At 39.6% G+C, this 19,161-nt stretch overlaps 1 protein-coding gene across 1 annotated transcript in view; it reads right to left on the reverse strand.

The window, feature by feature from the left end:
* Positions 1-19,050, reverse strand: part of ANKAR (ankyrin and armadillo repeat containing) — an 84,646-nt gene extending 65,596 nt beyond the window's left edge. The window contains exons 1-5 of the mRNA XM_060302153.1: positions 14,786-19,050; positions 8,182-8,619; positions 6,478-6,641; positions 5,734-5,837; positions 707-887 (exon numbers count right to left, since the gene is read on the reverse strand). Of these exons, the coding sequence (XP_060158136.1) occupies positions 707-887; positions 5,734-5,837; positions 6,478-6,641; positions 8,182-8,619; positions 14,786-15,386 (1,488 nt within the window). The 5' untranslated portion in view covers positions 15,387-19,050. The remainder of the gene's footprint in view (positions 1-706; positions 888-5,733; positions 5,838-6,477; positions 6,642-8,181; positions 8,620-14,785) is intronic.
* Positions 19,051-19,161: the final 111 nt, after the last annotated feature.

Below are 19,161 nucleotides of genomic sequence, written 5' to 3' on the forward strand. Positions count from 1 at the left end.
AAATGTTACACTCTTCTTTTAGATGTTCTGACTACTCAATTTTTTTAACATCTTTATTGGCATATAATTGCTTTGCAATAATATTTTTAAATTAAACTAATAGTTTATCAAAGCTTAAAATTTGTGGACATTAAAACAAATAAATGGTAAGTAAATGCCAATGTATCCTTTGAAACTGGTGAGCTCACCACTTAATTTATCAGTTCCAAAAGCTGTCAGTCAAGGCATATTGAAGCAGATACAGAGGTTTGATTCAGGATGCCAGGTTTGCTCCTTAGATTTAGTCCCCACGACCGAAGCCTGCCTTTGCAATTTACTAGCTGTGTGATTTGGGAAAGATCCTTAACTCGCTGCATGTCAAATTTCTCATTTGTAAAATAGGATTGATAACAATAGTACCAGTGCCTTGAAAGACTTTGTTCAAAGAATTTATAGTATTTGTATGCCTGGCATACAAAATAAGCACTCAATAGATATTCAGCTGTTATTAATATTAATCACAATTCCATTCATAAGCAGGTTGTTTTGTAACCTGGCCAGAAGTTTGTAATCCAGAATTGTAGAGCTTTTCAGCTGCTAAAATGTGGAATCTTAACTGCATATTGAAGACTTTATTTAACTTATTATTTATCCCTATGATAAAAATTTGAGACATATACTTATTTATAATTTCTTACACTAAATTATGTGGTAATCATTGAAATACCTTGCATTTCATAGCTTTTGTGAAACCAAATTTTTTCTTAAATTGTTCATGTAATTGAGCATCTGTCAGCGGAAGTCTTTTCAGTCTCAGATTGTTCACTATTTCATTTATGGCTCCCCACCACTGTGTCTTATATAGTTGCTGATAGAAAGTTTCAAGTTCAAAACTGATCACATAGTAGCTATTAAAAAAAATAAAGAAAACATTTAAGTCTTTCTGACTTGGAAGTTATTTGTTACATTTTTTCTATGCCGGCAAAACTTTTTCTATAACAATTACGATTTTCTATAACAAATACAAAATATAGTTTAAAATGTACTTGATTGTATTTTAATGACATGGTTATCAACTGTTATTAATCAGGTCTTTTATAAAATGTACTTGATTGTATTTTAATGACATGGTTATCAACTGTTATTAATCAGGTCTTTTATAACAAGTATCTTCTCCATACTGACCTTTTTAATTGACTCTGTCTTTCCTATACCACTGACTAGGGGCACTGCCTAAAAGTCACCGAAAGTCCTAACTCTGGTTGAAAGATTCCTAGGTTTACCTTCTAACCATCTGCTTAATCTCCTCTTACAAATTTACTTTTTAATTCCTTTAATCTAGTTATGTCTACATTTGCTTTCTCAAGAGTGGACCATGAGTCTGATTTGGAATGATGTTTTGGGTAATGGCTGCTTGACTTTTACTCACTGCACAGTGGGCTAGAGAAACCCCAACCCACCAGGTCGTTGAATCATAGGTAGGCAATAGGTCCAGTCCCCTCTCACTCTGGAATGAAAAAATGACATCTTGAGTGGCTCTGTTCCCTGGGGTTGCTTATCATCACAGGTAAAAGAAAATGGTGGCCTTCCTCCACTTCTGCCACGAATTACCTTTCCCGATTGGCAGATTTCAGTGGTGAGTGTCTCAGCTGCTGTCCCCACCTCTGCCAGTGGGAAGCCTCTTAATGTTACCTGGGTTTCTCCTCTAAAGGCAACTACTGATTGCTGTAAAAACAGTATTCTTGACAGTGGTGATCCCCTCCCGTGGCTCTTCACTTTGCTGCTCAGGGACTATTAGTTCTTCTAAGGATGCTGAGAAGTTTTTTCCATTATGCTAATTTCCAGGAAAGTGAGTCGGTGACTCTCTATGCTAAGGAAACTCCTTGCCCATAGGCTAAGGTGGAATCACGGGGCCCCATGGATCAGTTAAAGGAAGATCTTAGGAAAACACTCTATTATGAACTGATCAGGGGCTAATACCTTCTCTTTTTTGACCTTTACTGCAATCCCAGTTTTCTGAATATAATAGACCTCTGCATAGATGGAGACATATTTGAGGACCTGTTAGCATTTATTTGAGGCTGTCATTCTTCATATCCACCATCTTCTTCCCCCAAAGGAAACCAGACTACGACAATATAAACTAAAGGCTTCTTTACCCACACCTCTCAGTTATAGTGCCAGGCCAGGTGGTGGACTTGTCACTTTGTCCACCTTCATCAATGGGAACTTGCCTAACTTACTAGACTCCAGCCTCCGAAATTGAGGAGCAGGTATTCTGAATCCCACCCAGATTTGAAGGCTTTCAGATCATAGTGGTGATAGGCTAATAGGCCTTAAGGAGCTATATGGATCAGACCTGGATACTTGATTTGCACTGGATGACTAAACTAAATTTCTGGAAGACAACGGCTCACCTTTCCTTGGTATTATACACACTGATAAGAGTGGACACCATATACAGATACCCCAAGTCCCGTAAGACTGTGTCCATAGATCTAGGCATGAGGGATTACACTAAGGATGTCCTTTGGTCTTTGGTTGGCCCAGTTCTACATCATCTTGCTCCAAGAGAATCCCAGTGTCAGAAACCTCTGTCTTTACATGTACTTCTCTAGGGAGCTGGCTCTGGCTGTGGGAAATTGCTATGGAATCAGAAGCTGCTGACTACATTTGGAGCCCCGGTACTCAGTGATGTACTCCCAGATAACTGCCCAAGCGATGAAACAAACTTATGAATTTAACAAATACCAAAGGAGGGTAGGCTGATTTCTTTTAGAAAGTTGGTCTAATCATCCAATACCAATCAAACATCCAAAACCAGCAGGGAGCTGTCCTACCCTAGAAACTGGAGAAGCAACCGGTGGTGAAGATCACCGTACCCTGAAAAAGTCTCTGACCTCAGAATTTTGTGACCCCTCCCACCCCTGCAAAGTTGGATACACAACCTGTGCATTAGGCCAACACTGGCCCACACAGAGATGAGTACTGGAAGCACAGAAAGCCCAGATGGCCAGCACTGTGAGTGAGCCCTCATCCAAGTACTGCATAGTGACACACCACTGTTCTTACTCAAAACTTTAAGTGTAGGCATCAGCAGGGGCTCTAGCGGAGCCTCACTTTTAAACAACTCCCTCCATAGTCTTCTGCCTGGGCATCTGCACTCAGCTTAGGGACTGCAGTAGGACCCTCTAACATCACACTTCCCTGACACGCCCCTGTCACGTCAAGTTGTTTTCTGACCTGCCTCCCAACATCCACAACAGCATCATGATGCTGGTATGCTCTCCCCCAAGTAGGACATTTTAGTATCAGTATCAACTCATCTATTTGCTCCAATCATTGTCATCTTCATAATTCATGAGTTCTTCTACTTTCATGGACTGCCAAATCCTGGGTATCTGACTGTGGCTCCTATTCTTTGATGTTGGTATGGTGGAAGAATACAACCTGAGCCAAAAATGAATCTAGGACTTAGATGCCAAGCAGGGCAGGAAGGCCAGTGGGAATGATCCTATTTTCATTAGGGACCGGGAGTCTCCTAGGAAGTAAATCATTCTGAGGAAAGAGAACATCACGATACATGAGCTCAGCCCCAATAACAGTGCCCCTAAAAGCAAAGAAGAGGGGAGGTTTTGAGATGGTATGTTTTCCATCATTCAGATTATTCTCTGGTCCAGGACCAACACAGAAAGAAGATCCCTACATAGAAAGAAACAACTGTAAGCAAAATGACTGAAAGAGCTGTTTTTGCACCAAATTGTTAGGGGCTCAAGACAGCACTTGTTTGAAACCAATAAAATTGGGAAAGAAATTATCTTTATGTCATTGAATTGGCTTCAACACATCTCACATTTGATGCGTGCTATCTACCAGACATCAGGAGGAGTCAGCCCAGGGGTGATGCCAGCTCTGTAACCAGGAGCAGCAGTGTCAGAGACAACAGTGACATCAGTATCGAGTTGCCTTCTTGGGGCTGTTGGGCTCTGGAGTTCCAGCAGTGGATCATTAGAGGGAGCCCAGGCAGGAAAGGAGGAGACCGAAAAAATGTCATAGTAGCTGAGAGTGCTGACCCATGGAAATACAAGATTTCTAGAAATAATTCTGTGGGGGTAGATTTTATAGGGAGCTGAAGGTTCACTGGTAATTGGCTCAGGAGCCAGGAAAATACTACTCCTCCTCTTGTGGTTTTCACTTTTACTCCATGCTGGCTGGGTCTGGGAAACAAGCTTATGCTAGTTTTGAAAGTCTGAAAATTCAAATCCGTCTACAATTTGCCAACACTGATAACCAAATGCTGTGCATTCGTCAGAAACTAGAGAAACAGTTCCACTATGAGATCCCACTGCAGCGATATGACTGGATCCCTTAGGGTGCAATGGCAGGGTGCTTACACCAACCATACTCCTTCACCCACAACAACCTCTCATCAAGCACAGCCTTCATTCCAGCTCTTTCCCTGCATTTCCAGGATCATTCATGTCCCCCTAGACACTAGAACCTGGGAGAATAAACTTTTGTTTAGAAGAGCCTCCAGCTTGACAAGAATCGTACATGGAGTATGTCTACAGGTGCTAGGTCCCTCAGAGATTCCTCCTCCAGGGAGATGCACACCAACAGTCCATTCCAGAGGAGTGAGATCTACTTCTTAGTTCCCTTCAAAATCATGGAGGCTGTTAGCCACATGGTCTTTGACTTTAGCTCTAGTACCTTGTGTGCATCCAGGCAGTATTCCGTGGAAAGATCCACCTTTCATCTTTTATCTGCTTCTCCCTCTGCCTTATTCCTCTTATTTTCCTCACTGCCATGCATCTTGAAAGAAATTTATAATCTTTGTCTTTACTTCTTCACATCCCATGAACTCTCCCCGACTTTATCCTTCAACTTATTACACATAGCCTTCTATAACCACATCTTCTCTTATCAAGTCATTGTCAAATTTAGAGGGCTTTCTTCAGTCTTAAATCAACTTGGCCTTTTTCTCTGTTGAGTTTGACGCTTTTAACTATTACCATATTTTAAAACTTCTCCCCATTTGGCTTCCATGCTGTCATACTTTCTCATTTCTCCTCTACCTCTATCATTCCTTCTCAGTCTCTTTTGCTCTCTCCTCTGCTACTCCCCACCCCCCTTAAAGGTTTCTAGTCTCCAGAGTTCCTGACATGGCCCTAGCCTCTCAACTACTTCCATGACTTTAAGAAAAACAAAACAAACTCCAATATGCTTTAAAATCTTGTCTCTACCTCTAACTCAAATGTTTCCTCTGCATTCTATTTCCCTTATTTACAAATTTCAGTTTCCAAGCTGTGAAAATCCAAGAACATACATAAAAGAGCCTAAAAATACTGAGAGAAACACGGTGCTCTAAGAGATGACAGGCTTAACAAGACCCAGCAGAGGAAGAGGATTTAAAATCATATTCGTTATGGAAACAAAGGGGTATATGCCGAGTCCATTGCTTTTCAGTGGGCCCATAGGATTTGAGCCCCACCTCCATCCCCATTTAACCACTGTGTTCATTGTAAGAACAAATTACAATGTCTAAGGATTATTACACAGAACGTATCAAGGTGTATGAAGTAATAAATATAACATTTAATACTTTGTAACAGAGTCCGTAGTCATTCACGGGGGTTATTATTGTTCTAGGATCTCCTTCCTGAGGTTTTAAGTTAGCCTTTGCATTTTGACACTTTCCGGTTTTCTGCTTTCAACAAGTTGTGTTACTGTGAATAATTACTAAAAGTTCCTTACCTTTTTCCATTTAATTTCATGATTGGTATTGAGTAATATTCTTTGTATCCTGAATCTTCTGCAAACGTATTAGCAGCACAATCCCGTATTTTTTCTAAATTGTTCTAAAATACAAGTTATGTTACTAAAAAAAAAAATCTTTAAACAAATCTAAACAATTGTTAACTTATTTTAGATGAAATTTTATACCTGTAAAGGACAAATTTTTAATAAAAAATCCCAAGTGACCCTGGTAATAACTGAATATATCCAATCCCTAATTTGGATTAGAGAGGAAAATTTTTTAAAAAGAATATAATATGGAGAAGGTAGAAAAACAATGACAATTGAAATGTATTATGTTTTCCAGATAAATTTTGTTCTCAAACTCTTGAGGATCTCTGTTCTAATACTAATCTTTGAGAAAAATGGAAGAATATGTAGTTAATGTTCAGGGATTTCTACTGTATTCTTCAGTTAACTATTCTAGGGCAAATGTGGTCCATTAGAAGTCTGTAAATTCTGCAAGGATAGTTGTGCCTAGCTTATTTATCATTTTATCTCTGACATCTAACACAAGACCTTAGATATACTTGCACTTAATTCATATACGTTATGTAATGTTTGAAGAAATTAGTGAGTTGTGAAGATAATCATTTGGAGAGCTGCCTAGTGCCTGTACCAACAGAGAATCTTTCTGGTTGGAGAATAGGATAAAAGAGTTGTGAAATGACAAACCATTTCAGGAACAATAATAATTTAAACCTTAAAATCTTCCAAAGCATTCTCAATTGAAGGAGTGCTGATATCAAATTCAATTCCTCCATGAACATGAAAATATTGATCCTCTTTGTAGTGAAAATTCTGGCATTTAAAATCTCGTCCATAAATGAATGGAGGCAATTCTCGCTCTGTCTTGACCTTGTCGTCTCCAAAAATGAAAACAAATTTTTGTTTAAAAATTGAATAACAGCATATAGGCAATCATATTTTTGAGGTCTAAATTCTCTTTCTCATAAAGTGAAAAAATTCTATGTGAAATGGAAATCTTGGCAATTACAGTCTATTTATTCATGCTCTTAATGTATATTTTAAATATTAAAATATATTTATATCATACATTTTGGTCTTTTTTTGTAGTTTCATTGTACAGACGTTTCAAAAGAATAATCAAAACATTATTTTACTTATTGATTACTATATATGAGCTCAAGACTAATATTTTACCCCCAATTATCAGAAAAGATTTGAAACTCTGTGCTGTGGAGAATCTTTAGTTAAATAAACAAAAGTTACCTGAGCTAGTTAAGGAAAAGAGAGATACTATAAAGAAAATGGTGGGTATCTCTCACGTGACAAAAATAATCAGCCCATTTTTCTGGAAAGTAATGAAGCTACACATATAAAATTTACTTTGAAAAATAATTTTCTAAAATCCTGGCAAGGATTAGGTTTATTCAATATTTTGACTTGTTAGCAGAATATAGTTTCATCAATATAAGGTATATAATGTATTTTGAGAAATGCAAAATGTCTAGAAAAGTACAAAGAAAAATATAACACCTTAATCTCACCACCTGTAAATTAATTATTAATATTTAGTCGTATTTGTTTCCAATAATTTAAATAATAAGACATTACAGATATTGCTAACATCCTCTTTAAGCATATTAGTTCCATACACATGACATTCTTCCCACCCCCATCCTGGACAAGCTGTCATGAGTCCATTTTTAAATAGTTTACAGATATGGATTATAATCTTCACTATCATAATTCTCATGATACAAATTTTCATTAAGTGACTTGCAAAATTTCTACTGAAAATTTGCCATCTGAATAGAAAGCCCACTATAATAAGCCTACAAGTTTGAGCACCAGTGAAAATACACAAATTGTGTGCTAATCTGGGTGGGAAGAATAGTCTGCTCTGCATTCCTGTCAAATTCCATGTAAACATGGTCCTATTTTAGCTCTCTATTCTCTAATATTTGTCTATTTCTTTGTTTTAATACCAATATATTACTAAAGTTTTTAATATGTTTTCATCTTTTTTTCAGAAATGTAAGAGCATTCATGATCTTTTACTGCTCCATATTAATCTCAGAATCAATTTCTAAACTTTCATGAAAAACACAATAAGGATGTTGAGAAGTGCACTGAACTTATAATTTGAATGAGATATAATATAGTGTTGTCCCATCGTGAACATAGCATATTTCCCTATTTTCTCAGAACTCATTTTAAGTCTTTCAACAGTCCTTATAATTGATATAAATATACACCATGTACTGTGTGAATATACCAAGTATTTTTAATTACTTTGGAGACATTACATTTTGCTTTTTATTTTTAACAGGCTACAGCTTGGTTACATGCTGGGACCCACATACTAGAAACAAAATTGAATTTACATATAGGTTCAATATATAGCTATATTTTATATATAATTTTTGGTGATACTCTTACCTGAAAAAGGCTGAAGCAGACTACTTAAATATGGAACTTTCATCTTCTTTTTTAAACTCAGTAGAAATGGAATCAGAAAACATATTAATTTTAGGTATCCTATCCCTTTCCTGATTTCTTTTTTCTTCTCAAAGTGTTTTTGAATAATCTTTTTTTGAAGATATAACCTTTGCTGTAATCTCTGGTAGGTACAAATGTCAAGATAATCCTGATTATATCTTACAGCATTAGTAAGCCAATAGGCTGTTTCAAATATAAAAACATTTTCACACTGTTGAACTTGTGTGGTACTGAATGTCAACTTTAGTAGAATATTTTCAGCATATTTCATAAACACAGCTTTTTCTTCAGGGCTATTGGGATTATATGTTGGATCTTCATTCATGTCTTCATCATAGATGCCATCAAAATCTGGATCCTTTGTAATATCTATCAAACCTTCACAGTAAAAAAGAAAGATTTTAGATTGTGAAAAATTCTTACTTGGTCTCTGGATAAACAGAGTAGACTGAAGACAGGGTTTCATCTTGAAATTCTACCGAAATGACAGCAAAGGGATAATGAAATGCCAGTAAAATTGTCAAAGAATAAAAGCAGATAGATACGTGGTAACTAAGCAGAGTAAAGAAAGATGGAAGCTTGCGGAATTAAAAAGAATTGATTTTCATTCTCTTTGGAGAAATACAACACCATGGAAACATAATAACGTAAGTCCCATCTTTAATCAAAGAAAATATGGAAGAACAACAAGAAATGTGATATTCCTTTAAGCAGAGAATCAGCTTCTTACTTGGGCATAAAGTATATTTGCTTTTTCAGGTCCTATATTACATATTTCTTCTTTCTGATGATAACAGAAGCTAAACATATACAATAAATAACTTTCCTACCAACTAATCATGATGAAACAAGAATTGAAACTTGATTTTACTCTATATTATGAATGACAATTTTTATATTACATTTTCTTCCCATTTATGATGAAATTAAATTGTTTCTTGTTGTCAAATTGTCTTTTTTAAGATATTTACAACCTTAATCAAAGCTTGAGAAAAACGGCTTAGAACCGTAAAATAAGACTTCATAGAAAATGTGGAGTTTGTAACATATGTGCCTTAAAGTGTAAATAATTCATCAACGTGCCTCCCCCCTTCTTTTTCCTTTTTTTCTTCCTCAAATCTACATATTAAAAAAGCCAGAATACTCTTGGATTTTTAAGATGGCCACTATGATTCATCTCCCTTTTGCAAAAGAGTTAGTAAGATAAATTATTGAGATTAAAAAGAAATTAAGCGTTTCTGACAGTTAAAATAGTTCTAAACACAAGCTAGAGCACTGTTGATTCCTCTAAAACTTTGTGGCTTGAGTGGATGGGAGCCAAAATGCAGCAAGTCAATTCTCACCCCAGAAGGGCAGAAAGGCTGAAAAACTAGAAGGGAATGGGGAGCTCCACAGACCATTCCCCTCCTCTGGCGCCAGACTCATTGCCCCCTCCAAGCAGGATATAGGAGGAAACAGACCAATCAAAGAGAAGAGACCTACAAATACGGCATTTGGGGAAAGTCTCCCCAGTGAAACAGCAAGGTTTCCTCCTAATCACTCTACAGCGTGGTGTACTAGTCAGCAAGCGGGCTCCTGCCTCACCCCTCAACCAGGATGGAACAAACAGCAAGGATCACCAGACTGGTGAGGAAGGCCTCTCAGGTGAAAGACCGACACTGGCAGGAGGAGGGAGGCGGAGGAGGGACGGAGGAAGGATGGAGAATGGGAGGATGGATTTTGAAGAGCAGTAAAGTGCCTAGAGAAAATAATCGATCAGCTCAGATGGGAGTACGAGGGTGAAAGTGTGGAGAGAGACATCTCTAAGGAGAAAATGGAACTGCTGCACCACCTGATATTTCACTTCACTGAGAGGAGCTCGATATTTCTGCTCAAAAGTTTGGGGCTGAATTGACACGTACAATGGAAAACCAAGCGAATTTCTTGAAGAATGCACAATTGTTCATGTCACAAAAAATTAGAAGTTATTAATGAAAGGAAATGTGATCATAGCATGTTATGCAAATCAGCTGGGAAGATATGTACAAAGTCATTATGAAGTAAAAAAACGAGAGAGGACTTAACTAAAAATTGGATATAACTAAATTTGGAAGGCGGGAGGGGGGGCGGGGGGGAAGGGGAGAAATACAAGATTCCGTCGTTTTAACCTCTATGCTAATTTCTTTTAATATTCTCTCCTGCCCTGGTTTTGCTCCTAACTCCAGATTCTTTCTCCATGCCTAACACATATCTTTACTTGAATGTCCTAGAGGCACTTCCGAACAAAATCCACCTTTCCTCTCCCCCAAATCTGCTTTTCTTTCATTCCCTATCACAGTTAAAAGCACTATTTATCTATCAGTTCCTCAAACTAAAAACCCGAGAGTTGCCTTCAATTCCTTTTCTCTTACACTCTGTTAACCATCTGTTAATTTCTACATGTATTGAAATTTACTACATGCCAAGCACTGTAGATGTGATGAGAATTTAAAGACAAAAAAGGCATACTTTTGTGTGCTCTCAAGCACAGAAAATCTATTAAGGAAGACAGAGATGAAACCAATAATTTCAACACAAAATGGTACAATGTGTACAGAATAGAGGAGGCTGTGTCTGAATCAGGTCTTGAAAAATGAGTAGCAATAACCTGGGGAAGAATGCAGAAGAGTGGGGTGAGAGAGAAGGGCATTCCAGATAAAGGACAAGGAATGAGCAGAGGCATTAAAAAAAGAACCATTTCAGTTTACCAGCTTTTGGTTTTAAATAAGGTCATCAGGTCAAGGGACTTGCCCTAATGAGTATCCCTTCTCAGCAAACTGGATAATATGACTAGATTTTTGGAGTGCTCTATTCTCCACTGCTGTTGCTACCATTTTTTAAAGGTGGTGTTTGCTGGTGGTTTTATACAGTGCAAAAGGTATTAAACAGGTGAAGCTTAACTTGGCCTCAGTGATTCCCAGCAGTCTTCCCTCCCAAAAAAATAGTTGGCCTCCCGCAGAGTTCCTCAGAAATTCACTGTAGCACAGTGTTTAAGGCAATCACATGGTCAGTTGCAAGGTTTGAACCCAGTCTTGAAGAGAGGAGGTGCTGTTTCCCCAAACGTGAAAGATGAAATAGCAAGTCTCGCCACTGTCTTGCCACCATACAGCGGCAACTACAAGGACTTAGCTGAGAGCACAGGGTTAGAGCCAAATTTCCATAAGTCATACTCTATATCAGACACCTTTTGTTCCCTACCTCACTTCCTCCCAGACAGTATTTTTCACTCTAGCTGTCATTGCATGGACCAGCTCCACACAGATGTAACCTGACTGCACCATGTGGCCCTTACTTTTGCCCTGGGGTTTCCTCTGCCACTGCTGTGTTGGACTCCTGACAGAACCCATTCCACCATTCTGACGGATGAACAAATCTAGATGAGGGAGTTAACTCTCATGGAACCTTTGACTAATGAAGGAGAGAAGTCAGGGAAAACATGCTCTCCTCTTCCATCCCTCGGGCTGACAATCCTGAAGCGTAGTCTATGTGGCTCCCCAGAGAGTCCCAGCAAAACCGTCCCTAATTATTCATGTGATGAAAGCTCAACAGCATTATCCTTGGATTGATGACTCCTCCTTTTCTATCCACTTTTCCTGTCCCTCACTCCTGTTCCTTGGAGTCATTTCACATAAACTACTCTGACTTAAGCCCTCATTTCAGGCCCTAATTTGGGGGGTAACCTAGGCTAATACACTTTGCACTTGTATGCTGGTGTCTGACCCTGTATATCCTTAAGCATGCAGCATAAAAGCCCCACCTTCTAAGAGTCCAGGTCCCTTTCCCGGAATCTGATGCTTAGCCCTGCAGGATTTCATAGTGATGCTCCAGATGTGGTGCATGATGGGGAACCTGTACCTATTCCTGCTGCTGCCTCTGGGAGTTTCCCCCTGAAAACTCTGCTCCAGCACACCTCGAGTGTGTGCTGCTTGGTCATTTACAATTGTTTGCACTATACCTTTGTTACAGTGCCTGAAGCATATTGATGCTGCTGGTTCTTCAGCAGACTCCTGAAGTGTGGTGGAGGGAGAAAAAAATCTCTATCCCCATATGATGCTCTTCTTTGATTGTCCGGCAGCCAATATTACAAAGCACTTTAGTGTAACATACACAGCACTTTCCCCAAGGCACATGGTGGTAGAGTGACTGGCTCTGAAAGGTTTCCAGCCTCATTCATATTCAGCGGAAAAGGGGTTATAGACAGAGAGAGCAGCCAGAAGGCAGTTGCAGTATGTAAGGCTAGAGAAAAGAGTGTTCTGTATCAGGGTGTTGTAGTTGAGATAAAGCAAAGTGGATGATTTTGAGATATTTTAGTGGTAGAATCATAATAGTCAAGACGTGAATTCCCATCCAGAAAAGGAGAATTAAGTCGAAAAATCATAATAGTCAAGACATGTATTTCCATCCAGAAAAGGAGAATTAAGTTGAAATGTCTGGGACCGATATTTAGTTACGTATCAATACGGCCACATTGTTAAAATATTGAAATCTTCCATATTGTGTGGTAAATTAAATTGCTATAGCCCTGAGCTCTTTGAATGCCTCCCTTCCCTGGGATAGCCTAGAAAGCTCCATGATCCAGCAAAGGGTACATATGCCAAGCAGGAGGTCTCTGAGATCCTGTTCCAGCATTATTGCTGATGTCTGTTCTGATTGGTCAGTGCTCATGCTGTGCTGGTGGTTAATTATTTTGAATGTCACCCCTGAAAATGTAAGCCATGGAAGACAGATAACTTTAGTCTCTGGGTGCTCCCCAACTCCACCTACAGCTTGATTCGAATGTTTCTATGTGTCTCTGATCTCTTCAACCAGGAGCACCACTGTGAGGCACCACTCATAGAGGGTGGCCTCAGATATGACAGACAGCTAGATTCAATAGACCAGATGTTGGGCCACAAAGCTGCTTGATATAACTGATTTTTATCATCAACTAAGTAGGAGCCCTTTGTCCATAGATACAAAACAGGACACGTGCTCCCTCCTGCCCTGGCCATCTCTCTTCTTACTATTGATGCTCTCACTGGATGATTCAAAGGCTCTTGTGACTTTAACATATGAATGACTGAATCCTCAATGTGCACCTCTAACCTGGATTACTCTCCTGGAATTTGACTTGTATAAGAGTTTCCACCTAGATATCTGGATCTAAAAAGGGCTCATTGTTTCTTTACCAGTCAATCTGTCAGCTCTGGCTTTTGCTTTGTTTGACACATGCCAGATTGGAATGATGGTTCATTAGTTCCACCTCCTTTCTGATGAGAGTCTCAAAGTAATCTTTGTAAAAAGGGAAGAAAAGCAAACCCAATTTTTGTCAGGACTGTCAAAGCTCTAACGTTAAAACCCACCATCCAATCGTGCTGATCCTTAACCTCCATGGAGCTCAGATCTTCACAAAGCTCCTGGCATCATCTCAATCAAGAAGGGCAAACGGTGTAGCTTATAGACACATCTTGGGCAATGCAAGTAGGCAGAAACATTATCTGGCTTGTGCCATATTCCCTACTGTCTTCCAGTGAGTGGTGAATATAGATTACTAGACAACTTCCAGGATAAAAGAGTCATCAACTACTCTATCATCTTTGACATCAAAATGACACCTTAATTTAGATACATTTCATTTATGTGAGCTCAACTAGTCTTGGAGGTCCTAAAGTACCAGAAATGATAGCACTTCTGGTTGAACGCTAACAAATGTTTTCAAGACTTTGACCATGCCATATTCTCTTCAACAATGTATCTGCATGTGCCAAAGTATCAGTACCCTTTAAGAGGAACTACCAGACCGGTCAAGGGAATGCAGAAATTAATGGAACTTACTAGACATTACTGGCAGCATTTTGCATTACTTCACCCTAATCACCCCAAGGACCTGAACAACAAGAAGAGATTTTTCGGTTCCAGCTACAGCTATCATCTTTTAGAAGCCAGTGATCCTCCAATCGTAGGTACTCTGCACCTATCCAGTGACATTTGTTGATTCCACCAACATCATAGACTAATTCTCACCCAGAGGGGTAGAATTTCTGCCTATACTCAATACTCTTGGAGTCTGCTCTCAACAGAAGTTGATTACCTTGCATAGAAATGAGAGCTATTAGCTATCTAAACTGTCTTTGAGACACAGAGATACCATCTCCAAGAGATGGTACTGCTTGCTGGTACACACAAAAGCTACAGAGCCTGAAACACATCTGGAAACCCAACCCATAGCAGGTGAGTCAGGCTGCCTTAGTGTCATCAAGCAAATCTTACTCCCAAGCATTTGAACTTCACAGAAGTCTAGCAACAGATAACAGTAAATAGCAAATGAACACTTCTAACCAAGGTCCTAACCTAACAGGTCCTAACCAAGCTTCAGAAGGTGACATTGAAAAAAATTAATTATTAATTATTGAAAAGATACTTTGTAATTCAGAAAAACCTCTTTCAAGAAACATGGCTAAATACATAAAACTGAGTCACAGATAAATTACTTTTAAATTTTAAAAAAAGCCTTCTAATAAAAATAAAACAAATTAAATTCTCTTACCTGCTGAACTAAACTCTGCAAAAATATCTCTATTTGTTTGAGGCTTCCCATCTGGATCAATGTCCACGATGGTACGCCACAATTCAGAGAATCTAGCTCGTTTTTCTTTGGGCATATATATTCCATGCCATAGTGCTTTCAACATGTAGTCAATATTGATCAGAATTTGCCCAATTCTGGTATCATAATAAGCTGGAGGTAATTGACAAGAAGAACTCTGATCATAATTAGCTTCTAAACTGATTGAAGGAATTTGATTTAAGCAATAAATTCCAACAGCCAATTCCCTTATGATTTGATGGACTTCTCTATAGTCTAAGAGGGCAGTAGGGTCTACAGGAGTCAGTAGGATTGCAGTGGAGAAGGCTACATTATTTATTTGACTCATAATTCCACACGGGATGTCTACTTGAGAGTGGACATCTTCTTTGGCAGACAACCAGCTAACTAGTGCAGTAGTCAGCAACTCTTGTACTTCACTCCGATCATATTTTTCAAAAAAAGCAGAAGCATTTCTCTGTACTGCTAAATTCTCCAGGTAAGTTTCTTCATCTTGAATTTGATCAAATCTAGGTGCTCCTTTTTTGGGCAATCTTAACATTTCTAATTAATTCTAGTGTGTCCTTTTTGAAGTTTCTGCAATGAATAAAAAGGAAAAGCAATAAAATTTACCAGAGTAATGAAGCTGAATTTCTCAAGAAATAAATCTGTACCTTTCATCTTTATCACGTTAATTGTTCCATGGTCAACCACTATATTTTTTCAATTAAAAATTCTTTTTCAATTAAAAATTAAAAAAATTTTTTTCAATTAAAAAAACTTTTTAAATGACATACACTATATTTGTTTCAGGGGTACAACATAATAATTTGATATATGTATATATTTTGAAACGATCACCATAATAAATGTAGTTAACATCATCACCATACATAGTTACAGAATTTTTTTTCTTGTGATGAGAACTTTCAAGATTTTATTATCAACTATAGTTGCCATGCTATACATCATATCCCCAAGACTTACTTATTTTATAACTTAAGTTTGTACCTTTTGACCCCCTTCACCCATTTTGCCCACCTCACCCCCTGCCTCTGGCAATCACCAATCTGTTCTTTTATCTATGCTTGGGCTTTTCCTTTTTTTGTGTGGTTTTCCATAACCACTATTTATTGAGCATCTACTATTTGCCCAGTTCTTTATACACAATATTTATTTCATTTAATTGGCCCCTCTGTAGAGTGGTTCTCAAAATCTAACCTGTGTTGAAATCACCTGTGGCTTGTTATGACAGATTGCTGGATCCTACCCTAGAGTTTCCAATCCAGTTGGTTGGAGTGGAGCCAGAGAATTTCCGTTTCTGAAAAAGTTAGATGCTGCTCAGTGAGATAGGCGCTGGGAGCCCCACTTTATAGACGCAGAAACGAGACTAGGAAGGTTACAGGATAGGCCTGAGGTTTCACACCTTCAGAATCAGAACCATCCCAGGTCTGTCCATCCTCAAGTTCAAGACCTATGCCCACTGGACACAGGAAAAGGGAAGGGACAAGAAAAGGGAAGAAACCAACTCTTGAGATTATGGTTTGCTTGTCCAGGAGAGGGGAGCTGCGTCCACGCTGGTCCTTGGAGTATTCCGGGGGCCGAGGACAGTGGTTGTTTTGAATGACCGGTCTCTCGTTGGGCCCGAAGCCAACGTCAGGAGCCCCGCGTGGGCGAGGCCGAGGGTAGCCGCTGCAGGGAGGGCTGGGAGGGGCTCTCCTAAGCCGAGGGCCTGGGGAGACCTGCTAGCCCCACGCGGCCTCCAGGCTCTACTGGGAGCCCGGGCCTTTGCTGAAGTCCCGCCGCCCCGGCGCGGGCCGAAGCCGTTGGTACCCGGGGCCTGGGACGGCAGGGTCGCGCCGTGAGGGGGAGCTCCTGTGCTTCCGAGGGCGGGGCCTCCTGCCGGTGCCAGGGATGCTCGCCGCGGCTTAGATTCCTCCAAGGCAGATGCCCCACTCCACCCCCACCCCTCCCCTTTAGAACTCAGTCCGGACTGGGGCTCTGCGAACCGTGCATCTCTGTCATTTCCTACATTCACTATTTGTCTACGAGAAAGCACAGAAACAGAGCGGCGGAGGCGAGGGCCTCAGGCTCTGAGGTAGTCCTGAGTTAGAATCCCACCTCCATCATCATTCTGTTACTCAACAAACATTTATGGAACGCTTGTTATAAGCCAGGCGCTGGGGGACGCTGGAAAAGGGCAGCTGTAAAACCCCAAGGAGCTTACAGTTACGCAGATAATCATACAGCTGCATTTAAACAGTACCATAATGTAAGATGTAATGACAGTACATGAATGAAAGCTAACCTTCATGGGAAAGGCTGCCCTGAGGAAGTGATCTTTTAAGCTGAGCCTGATAGATGAGCAAGAGCTATCCAAGCAGAGTTGGAGAAGGAGCTTTCCAGGCATAGGGAACAACAGGTGATGAAGAACTGAGCTGAGGAGAAAGTTGAAATTTTTGAGAAACTGAACAAAACTCCATAGAGAACTAGAGATGTGGGCACAAAAATAGGATGAGGAGGTAGGTGAGGGCCAGACTATGCAGGCTGCTGAGTTAAAGATTTTGAACTTTATTCTAAGAGTTTACACTACATGGCAGTAGAGGGCAGGTGCAGGTTTGAGTGGTGGTAGTGGTGATGCGAGGGCTGTGGATGGCTTTGAGAAATAATGAGATGGCCTACTGGGAACAGATCGAATAGTGGCAGAGTTTAAAAAGAAGATGGTCATCCAGGTGACACCTCAATTTCTGTCAGGAGCTATGGGGGATCAGGGCAAGATTAAGAGTTCAGTTGTACCTGTGAGAGAACCAAGTAGAGATGTCAGATGTGCCTTAGATATATAGGTCTTAGCTAAAAATGGCAGCTTGGGTTAGATGTATACATTCCGGCAGGCTTAGGGTAAACGAAGCCAGGGGAGTGGCTGAAATCACCACGGGAGAGAATAGATAATTGAGAACCCAGGATGGAGACCTGAGAAATTTAATATGTAAAGGTCAGGTGGAGAGGGTGGAGGCAGGAAAGAATACAAAAAGCGAGCAGTCAGGAGAGCAGGAGGAAAGCCAAGATTGGTCACAGAAGCCAAGAGAAGAGAATGGCCAACTTCACTGGATGCTGCTCTAGGTCAAGGGAGAGAAGAACTGAAACTTTTCCCTGAATTTAGCAACAGGGAGGGTTCTGGTCACTGTTTGAAGGCAGAATTTCTCTTATTCCAACCATGTCACTACCTTAGCTGCTGTGGAGGTAGTGAATATTAATAAATTTGTGATTGCTCTCCCAGATCAAGAGATGTCAAAAAGTCACTGCCTTCTTTAAGAGAGCTGCATGTTTGCACTTATGAAGTATGAGCAATGTATGTAAATTCCTAAAATTTCTTTCCCACTATAGTTAAAAGAATCAAAGTATGTCCAGATCCAGAAAGGGTGTCAAACCTAATTGGGGATAGATCCAAAATGTGACCCTGCGTTATGGTGGTCATGACTGAATATTGTGGGTGGATGTCAGGATGGAGTGAAGTTGAGTGAAAAGGTGGAAAGGGTGAGTGTGGGTGGGAGGCAAGAGATGGTAAGTACAGGAAGATGTAGGACCAAGGATGTGTATTTTAAATTGGTATAGACTAGAACATTTTAAATGATTATACGAAGGATACTATAAAGAGGCTGAAGATACTAGAGAGACAAGTGTAAGGTTCCTGAAAGGCAGGAAGGGTTGGGATACAAAGAAGAGGTGGAGGCACAGCCTTTTTGATGGATGGATGCATATATTTCTCTTTCTAAAGGCAAGAAGGAAGAAAAGGATGAGTGCACACACAGGTAAGTTAGAACTTTTGGTGTTGGAAAGCTGAGCAGTTCTTAGCTGGATGACTTTGATTTCTCTTTGAAAAGCCAAGGTCATGAGCTGAGAATGGGGAAAAAAGAGGGAGGTTAGAGATCTGTGGGACAGGAGAATATTTAAAAGTCTTCAGAAGTTCTCAGAGTGGGACAGTGAGCTGCCTAAAGAGATGTACCACATGTCTCTCAGGAGTGTGAACCTCAAACAAATTGTTTAGCTTCTCTAAACCTTAGTTCTCTTATCTGTTAAATAACAACAGTAACAAATTGAGTTATTTCTGGATATAGCTACCATGAAGAGTCAATAAACGCTGCCTTCTTTTAGTGCTGCTGGTGGGAAATTACCATGTAAGAGTTCAAAACAATGTTAATACCACAGTTTAAAATATCCAGGTTGTTCTTTCAAGTATAATCTCTTTCTCTGGAGTATCAATTTGATTAAATTGGTTGTATTACGCTACAAAGTAAAAATCCACATAATGAATTTTACAGCCACATTATACAATAATA

Source organism: Globicephala melas, chromosome 7, assembly GCF_963455315.2.
Source record: "Globicephala melas chromosome 7, mGloMel1.2, whole genome shotgun sequence".
Lineage (NCBI taxonomy): Eukaryota > Metazoa > Chordata > Mammalia > Artiodactyla > Delphinidae > Globicephala > Globicephala melas.